Here is an 8,987-nt window from a genome sequence, read left to right as displayed (position 1 = left end):
AGCACATTTGTACATCGTTTCTCAAAACATTTTCTCTCCATTTAAACCCCCGACATTAGGTCCTCATTTTTCCCCTCCCTCCCCGCTCCCCCCTCGCGCATGAGCCCTTGGCTGGTACCATTTCTGTTCAGTCTTCCTTCTCATCATTCTTTGAGTATTCCTTATTTTTTAAAGACACAAGATGATCCTGGCTCATTTTGTTCTTGCTATGCTCTAGGCTTCAAATCTGCCTTTTCTCCTCAGCATCCTGATGATTCCTCTTAGTAGAGAATGTAACTTAGAAGCTAGATTCAGGTGCTGGGCATGTGAGAACCTACCTCTTTTCTGTTAGCCTGAACTAATTGTGGTAAGGAATTCTGTCTTTTCATCTTTGAATGATGAAGGCTTAGTCTAATACCTGGCACTGAGTAAGCCTTGGATGATAAGTATTTGGTAAAAAATTAACTGGTGAATTATTTGCACATTTTTTACTATGCATTGACTTAATCCAAGGAAGGAATCATTGGAAAACAGTCTTCCTCATTATCATCCAAATAGTATCTTCTATTTTCAAGGTCTCATTTGATAGCTATATCTCACTTCATAGACGCCCTCTTTCACCGCTCAGTTTCATCTGTTTACAGTTCTTTCCATGCAGCGGTGTTGCCTTTCTCTGTCTTTCTCAGCATGCTTTATTTCTCCATTTCCAACAGAAACATGACCTACTTTTTTCTTAGTCTCTAAGTTCCGGAGGTCCTGACTTACAAACAGCATATTTCCAGGGTGCTTTTTGAATGAACTCAGTGGCAGTGAGATTTGTTGTTTGGGTTTTAGCAGAGAGAAAACACTGATATTGTTTGCATTGTCTGTAGAGGTTAGAGATTGAAAATAATTATGGAATGATATGAAAATTTAGTCTAAAATACATATTGCTAGATGAAATTTACAAGGGGCAGAAAATATTCTATTTTTTAATTATTAAAATTAGACTGTGCATAGAAAAATGTTGCAAAGATCATGTGGCCATCTCTAGCTCCAAGGGAGCCTAGGAAATCAAGTTAGATATATTAACAGTTGAACAAAATCATTCTTCATAAAATCACAAGAGAAGGGGACAGAAGTGAGTGGTGAGATGGGGGCCGGTGAGAGGAGAGATTCTGGAGAAGAATGTCCATTTGAGGAAGCCCCATTATACTGCCACAGTATACGTTCATCCCTTACCCTATCATTTGATATGGTCAAATACTCCCTGAGTAATCTACTCCCTACCACCACTGTGTACCAGTTTGTCATGCTATGGTAGGTTGTGTGTGACTATGATGCTGGAATCTATGTCACCAGTATTTTAAATACCAGTAGTCTCTCCCAAGGTGAACTAGCTCCACTGGAGCTTCCAGACTAAGAGCAGACAACAAAGAAGGAATAGGTTGTTCATCTCTAATGGATTAGCCACTGAAAACCTTATGAGTAGCAGCAAAATTTTTGTCAGATTTCATGCTGGCAGATGAGCCCCTGGGGTTGGAAAGCATTCACAATACAACTGGGGCAGCGCTGCCTCTTCCAAGTATGACGGAGTACGACCATAATGACGGAGTAATGCTTTTGGGTCCTTACTTACTCATGGGCATGACTCAAAATAAGAAGAAACGCATGCAGATATCTGTTACTAATTGGAATGTGGTTGTATAAAATATGAATCTAGGACAGAAGTTGTCAAATGAAATGGAACTCAAAGATCTATATCCTAAGTCTTAAATGAGCTGAAATGTATTGGCAATGTTGGACCAGATGATCATAGTTTACTATGCCAGAAAGGACAAATTCAAGAGGAATGGTGCCACATTCATCTTCAGAAAAGATCATTTTCAGATCTAACTTGAAGTATACATCTGTCTGTGATAGAAGAATATCTATATGCCTACAAGGAAGTCCAGTTAACACAACTATTGTCCTCATTTATGCACCTACCACTAAAGCTAGTAATGAAGAAATTGAAGGACTCTTAACTTCTTCAGTCTGAAACTAATCAAATATGCAATCAAGATGCATCGATAATTATTGGTGATTGGAATTTGAAAGTTGGAAACAAAAAATAATTTTTGAAAAATGTAACCTTGGTGATAGAAACGAAGGTGGAGCTTGCATGATAGAATTTCATAAGACCAATGGCTTCTTTGCAAATACCTTTTTTCAACAACATGAACAGTGACTGTGTACTGGACCTCATCAGATAAAGCACAGAAGAATCAAATACACTACATCTGCAGGAAGAAACAGTGGAGAAGCTTAATATTAGCCGCCAAAATGAGGCCAGGAGCCATCTATATAACAGACCATCGGTTCCTTTCATGTAAGTTGAAGAAAATAAAATAAGTCCACAAAAACCCAAAGTACAACCTTGAGTATATCTCACCTGAGTTTCAAGAGCCGATCTGACTCATTGAACACTAAGGACAGAAGACCTGATGAGCTGTAGGATAACATCAAGAACGTCATACACAGTGAAAGCAACAGATCATTAAAAACGCAGAGAACAGAACGATCAAAGTGAATGTCAGAAGAGACTCTGAGACTTGATCTTGAACATAGATAGATCATTGTGGTTAGTAGCCATCAAATTGGATCAGACTCTTAGTGACTGTGTGCAACAACAAAACACTGCCTGGTCCTGAACAACCTTCACAATTGTTAAGCTTATTGTTGCAGCACTATGTCAATCCATCTCCTTGGTGATCTTCCTCTTTTTTGCTGACCCTCTGTTTTACCAGCATGATAACCTTTTCCAAGGACTGATTTCTCCAAACCACATATTCAAAGTATGTGATTGCCTCAGCTGGAAGGCACAGAGCTCCAGGTCTGTGAGCAAACCCAGCTCCCCTAATTAAGTGCTCAGAGGCACCCCACTCCAGCAGCCAGCCTCTAGGCCAAATGCACTCAACTTTACTGCCCTGTGGGCTGGGAAGTCCGCCACTCTGCCCCTCTCACGCTCTAGTTCCTCGTTGAGCTGTTCCAGCCCCACTGTTATTCCTCTGATGAAAGCTGTCTCCAGGATCAAGGAGGTTCACTGTGCAAACTTCTTGCTGGTCGTGAAACCCGCACTTTCTGCTTCTGAGATGGCTGATTTTATACCTAGAAGAATGACAATCACAATTAACCCTGTTAATAGTTACTCTAATTGAAGCATACAGTTCAGTCAGTATGTCCCCCATGCCTGCCCAGACCCATCAGGAAAGCAAAGGTCATTTGGTGGGAGTTAACAGACACCATAGCTTGAAAGCCATATTAAATAGTTCACATATTGCACCCCTGCTCAAATTTTTCTTCTAATCTTTAACCCCAGATATCCAACTTCTGGTTGAGAGTACTTAGTTGTCTCACTGGCACAACTAGTTTGTAGGGTTATATTATAAGATCTTGGATATAAGAGATAAGAGCTCAAAAGGTAAGCAGGAGTTAGAGTAAGGTCTCAAACACCGTGTTTAGAGTAAGGCAGAAGATGGAGACTGACAAAGAGTGAAAGGGTTAGACTTGCATGTTAGAAAGGATACTTTGCCAGCCTTGTGGAGTATAGAGGATGATAAAACTAGAATTACATCTCCCCCTTTCACGAATATTTCAGGTAGTAGTAGGACCCATCCAATGATGAATGCAGGAGAGAGGAATCTATGGAGCCAGATCTAGGAAGATGTGGGAGCATACAGAGTACAGAATTCAGGGGACTTAGATAGGCCTTGGTCAAGAAGTGGGCCCCTCTCTCTTGACAGACTGGCACAGAGAAAGTCTGTGTGCATGCAGACACCCATTTGGAAGAGGAGATGTGAAAGTGTGAGTATATTGTCTTCTGTAAAATAGGAAGCACAATTATTTGATGAAAGCAAAACTAAAGAAAAGGCATGTGAGGGAGGGGAAAAATGAGGACCTGATGTCGGAGGTTTAGGTGGAGAGAAAATGTTTTGAGAATGATGAGGACAATGAATGTACAAATGCACTTTACACAATTGATGTGTGTATGGATTGTGATGAGAGTTGTATGAGCCCCTAATAAAATGAATTTTTTTTAAAAAAGGCATGTGCTAGGGAGTGTGAGATAAATTTATAGCATTTGCTCAGATTTCAACGGATATTTAAAAAATCATCTAGTACTTGAGAATTAAAATTAACATAGGACTTCTAATGTTAGTTATTTACAAGCAGGTTCTTTGTTGTTCCTCGGAGGTTGACATGATTCTGACTTAAAAACTCATTTATATTGTTAATGGTGCTCTTTAAAATGTAATGAAAGGTAAAAAATGTTTACATTAAGACAGGAGGGCTTTTTTGGGAGACAAAACATATTTCATTTGCCAAAGAATTTTGCTCAACTAACTTCATTTTCCCTTCTCTTTCAGGTCATGTATGGAATGCTGGTCTTCACATTAGTACTACGTTCTATTTATATTGTTACATGGTAAGTATCCTGGATAATCAACACTATGATTACAGCATTGTCAGACAAATAACAGTAAAATTATTGTCAAATTTAAATAACACAATTAAAACCCAGCTCCAGCAGGGATATTCATAGAAACCTATAGCACAACATTTATTAATGGTGTATTACAAGCAGTACTAGTTCTTCAAGCAAGCTGTGTACAGGCATGACATCAAAACAGGAGTTATAAAATCAAATATGAAAAAAACTAACTATAGGCACCCTTTTTGAAAAATGCTTTAGGGTACATTTATATGTTTTAAAGGCTTATTTAAGTATATTTCTCAAACCTACTTGACTAGGATACTCTACATACCACCTCTCAAGGAAGGCTACTGATATCTCAAAAAATCACTTCCATAAACTATCACTTGGGAAATGGACATAATTTTTATAGAGTTCATGAAGATTAAATATGAAATTTTATTCATATGAGTACCTTAAATAGGGCCTGGCCATCTAGCAGCAATTCAGTAAATAAATAGTATGATTTGTGGGTTGGTTTTCTTTTGCATTTTTCAATTAAACTTTGATTTTGAGATGATTGTAGAAGTGCATGCATTTATAAAGAGTAATATACAGTGATCCCCTATGCCTTTTACCCAACTTCTTCCAATGGTTACATTTTGTAAAACTCCAGTATCCATACAGGTATTTAATTTAACATGGATATAGTCAAGATGCAGAACAATTCCATCATCACAGGGCACCTATGTTACCCTTTTATAGTCACACCCACTTCACTTCTGTCTCCCCTCGCCTCTCTCCTCCTGCCCCTTGCCTTTAACCTCTAGAAACCATTCATCTGTTCTCCATTTCTATATTTTTATCATTTCAAAAAGGTTACATAAATAGAATCATATCATATACTTACTCTTCACTTATTAACTGTCTTTTTATCCTTCATGTCACATTTACAACATTGGAAACATTCTCAGCTAGCACCTCCATTGGTCCAGGCCAGGGTACCCTCCATGAGCCAGGCCAAACAATACCAGAGGCCCCAGCAATGGCATGAGAAACAGTGGCTGATTGACTGTGGCATACCTTCTCTCATTCGTATGCAACGCCTCAGTCTGGCCACAAAGAGCACAAGGTGACATTGGGACAATGCTACACCACAGGCAGGCAGGGGGAGGCCAGTCAAGGGCCTAAAGATGCTGAGAGGTTAGTGGGAGATGGCACAAATGGAGGGAGGAGGGAAGGGGACCCTAAAGGGCTGGGACACACAAGTCCAGTGGGATCCCCCCACCAGGGCAGCTGTAGGTGGCAGGCAAAAGATGAATGGGGTCCTGGCCAAGAGTAGTAGGCAGCAGACATTGGAAAACATCTGATCCCACCCCACTTGGGCTCTACGGTAGTGAGGAAGAGGCCTCCCACATCACACACATCTCAGACACACCAGGAGTGCCCAATGGACCGTGATTGACCAGAGTGTGGGGATACCAGCCCCAAAGATGGGACATGGCCCTTGGCCCTTGCATAACTCTGGTTATGCATAATAGCATGGTCTTTGGCACAATCATGTTGATAAGTTTAGAGTAGGAGTATAACCTTTAGGTTGTTTATTGTTCATCCCATTTTTGTATATCAGTAATCTGTTCCTCCTTACTGCCGAGTAGAATTCATAATTCATAAGGACCCCTGGTGCTATTGTGGAATACGCATTGGGCTGCTAACTTCAAGGCTGGCCATTCAATCCCACCAGCTACTCTGATAGAGAAAGATGAGATTGTCTACTCCTCTTGCAAAGACGTAGTGGTGCTGTGGGTTGGGTGTTGGACTGCTAACCACAGTGTCAAGAGTTCAAACCTACCAGCTGCATCTTGGGAGGAAGATGAAGCTGCTGCTCCCATTAAGATATACAATCTTGAAAATCCAGTATAGGGTCTCTGTGAGTCAAAATGAACTCACTGGCAGTGGGTTTTTCAGTGGGTTCTGTTGTCTAGTTGCTAGTTCTTTATCAGATATATAGTCTGTAAATATTTCTCTTGTTTTGTCCCCTATCTTTTCATCCACGTTAGAGTCTTTTCACAAAGGAAATTCTGATGAGGTCCAATATATATCTATTTTCCTTTTATGTGTTGTGCTTTTAGTATCAAATCTGTCAACTCTATACCTAGCCCTAGATCCTAAGATTTTCTCCTATGTTTCTTTCTTTCTTTTCCAAAAGTCTGTATAGTTGTATATTTTATGTTTAAGGCTGTGGTTAATTTTGAGTCAGCTTCTGTACAAGGTTTGAGGCTTAGGTGGAGGTTGTTTTTGTTTTTTTCTTGGCCTCATTGTTCCAGGTCCATTGGCTCAAAAAAATAGTCTTTATCCATGGATTTGCCTTTGTACCTTTATTAAAAATCATTTGGGTATACTTGTGTGGGTCTGTTTCTGAGTTCTCTATTCTGTTCCACTGATTTATGTGAACATTTCAAAGTTTATCTTTAAGTACATTTCTTTCAGTGATCGGTTAAGATTCATACACATACATATAAGGAAGACTAGTAATATGACTGTTATTCAAATGCATGTACCAATGACTAATGCCAAAGATGAAGAAATTGAAGGTTTTTGCTACCTTCCAAAGTTTGAAACGGATCACATATGCAATCAGGATGCATTGATAATTACTGGTGAATATGAAAGTTGGAGGAAAAAAGACATGTGGTAGCTGGAATATGTGGCATTGGTGATAGACATGAAGCTGAAGTTTGCATGACAGAATTTTATAAGACCCTTTTTCAACAACATAAATTGTAACTATTCTTGTGGACCTCGCTGGATATAATATTCAGAAACCATTGCCTAAATCTGTGGAAAGAGACAATGGAAAAGCTCAATATCATAAATCAGGCTCTTTGGACGTGTTGTCAGGAGGGACTAGCCCCTGTAGAATGACATCATGCTTGGTAAAGCAGAGGATCAACAAAAATGAGGGAGGCAATCAAGATGGATTGACACAGTGTGTACAGTGGACCCAAACATGGCAATGATTGGGACTGTGAGGATGCCTCGGGCTTAGGCCATGTGTTGTTCTGTGGCATGTGGGGTCCCTGAGCTGGAGCCAATTCAACAGCACCTAGCAACATTTCTGAGCTCATTATTCTCGTTCATTGACTTGTGTGTGTCTCAATGCCAGTGCCACAGTCTTGATTGCTGTGGTCCTATCATACATTTTCAGATGACATAGACTCTTTCTTCTTGTTTCACTCTTGTTTTTCAAAATTTCTGTATTCACATTCCTTTGTTTTCCATATATGTTTAGAATACTACCTTATTTTAAACCATGTTGGGATCTATCCCTCTAAATTTGGGTATCAATTTGGAGAGAATTGATGTCTTTATGACATTGAATCTTTCAGTCCATGAACAAAGTATGTGTCATCATTTATTTAGATTTTTTTAATGAGTGCTTTGTCATTTAAAAACATCTTTTATTAAATTAATTATCCATAGTATATAAAGTACAATTGATTTTACAATGTTTATCTTCCATTTTACCACCTTGCTGAATTCACTTATTAGTTCGATGAGAGGTATTTTGTTTTATTTTTGGATTTTTGATTCCTTGGGATTTTCTATGTAAACAATCGCTTCATCTGTTAATAGCGACAGATATATTTCTTTTTATCTGATTTTTATGCTTTTTATTTTATTTCCTTGCCTTATTGCCCTGACTAGAATTCCCAGGACTATGTTGATTTAAGAGTGGTAAGTGCAGACATTCTTACCTTTTTCCTGATCTTAGCGTGAAAGCATTCAGTCTTTCACCAGGAAGTACAATATTAGTTGCATAGCTATCTTTTCCACATGTTCTTTATCAAGTTGAATAAGTTGTCCTCTGTGTAGTTACATGCTGTCAGTTCAGTTCTACTCCACTTGCCCCTACAGCTTCCTATACTGTAGTCTTGCCTTGAGCAGATGGCCAGCTCTTTGCTCCTGCAGAGTGAGTAGTTGGTGGGTTCAAATCGTTGACCTTTTGGTTAGCAGCCAAGCTCTTAACCATTGTACCACCCAGCCTCCTAATTCCCCTCTACTCCTAATGTTATGAGAATTACATATCGAATGGTTGTTGAATCTTGTCAACTGCTTTTCTACATTCATTTATAGGATCATGTGATTTTTTTTTGTTTCATCTGTTAATGTGGTAAATTGTATTGATTAATTTTCAAATATTGGACCAAGTATGAATCCTGGAATAAATCCACTTAATCGTGATATATAATTACATATGTATCTGTGTATATTTTTGTACCTATAGTCTTGCTTACTACTGATCTGTAGTTTTCTGGTTTTGTACTATCTACACTTGGCCTCAGAGTAATATTAGCTTCATAAAATAAATTGAGAAATGTTTCCGCTGTACCTGTTTTTTTGTAAGTGATTGTATTCAATTGGTACTAATTCTTTAAATTTTTAGTGTAATTCTCCAGTGAAACCACCTGACCTGATCATTTATTTTTTATGGTTTTTAAAATTACAAATTCAATTTCCTTTAGTAACCAAAAAGAAAAAAGGACTCATTGCTATCAAGTCAATGCTGACT

General features: G+C 38.7%; 1 protein-coding gene across 2 annotated transcripts in view; it reads left to right on the top strand.

Annotated features, from left to right (window-relative positions):
• Nucleotides 1-8,987, top strand: part of ACER3 (alkaline ceramidase 3) — an 80,273-nt gene that overhangs the window by 54,495 nt on the left and 16,791 nt on the right. For both annotated transcript variants that reach the window (XM_045293190.1, XM_030886417.2), the window contains exon 6: nucleotides 4,368-4,426. In XM_045293190.1, the coding sequence (XP_045149125.1) occupies nucleotides 4,368-4,426 (59 nt within the window). The remainder of the gene's footprint in view (nucleotides 1-4,367; nucleotides 4,427-8,987) is intronic.

The sequence above is a fragment of the Echinops telfairi genome, unplaced genomic scaffold (assembly GCF_000313985.2).
Source record: "Echinops telfairi isolate 266 unplaced genomic scaffold, ASM31398v2 ScPeMD7_1713;HRSCAF=2227, whole genome shotgun sequence".
NCBI classification, from domain to species: Eukaryota; Metazoa; Chordata; class Mammalia; order Afrosoricida; family Tenrecidae; genus Echinops; species Echinops telfairi.
This window is presented reverse-complemented; position numbering and strand designations above follow the sequence as displayed.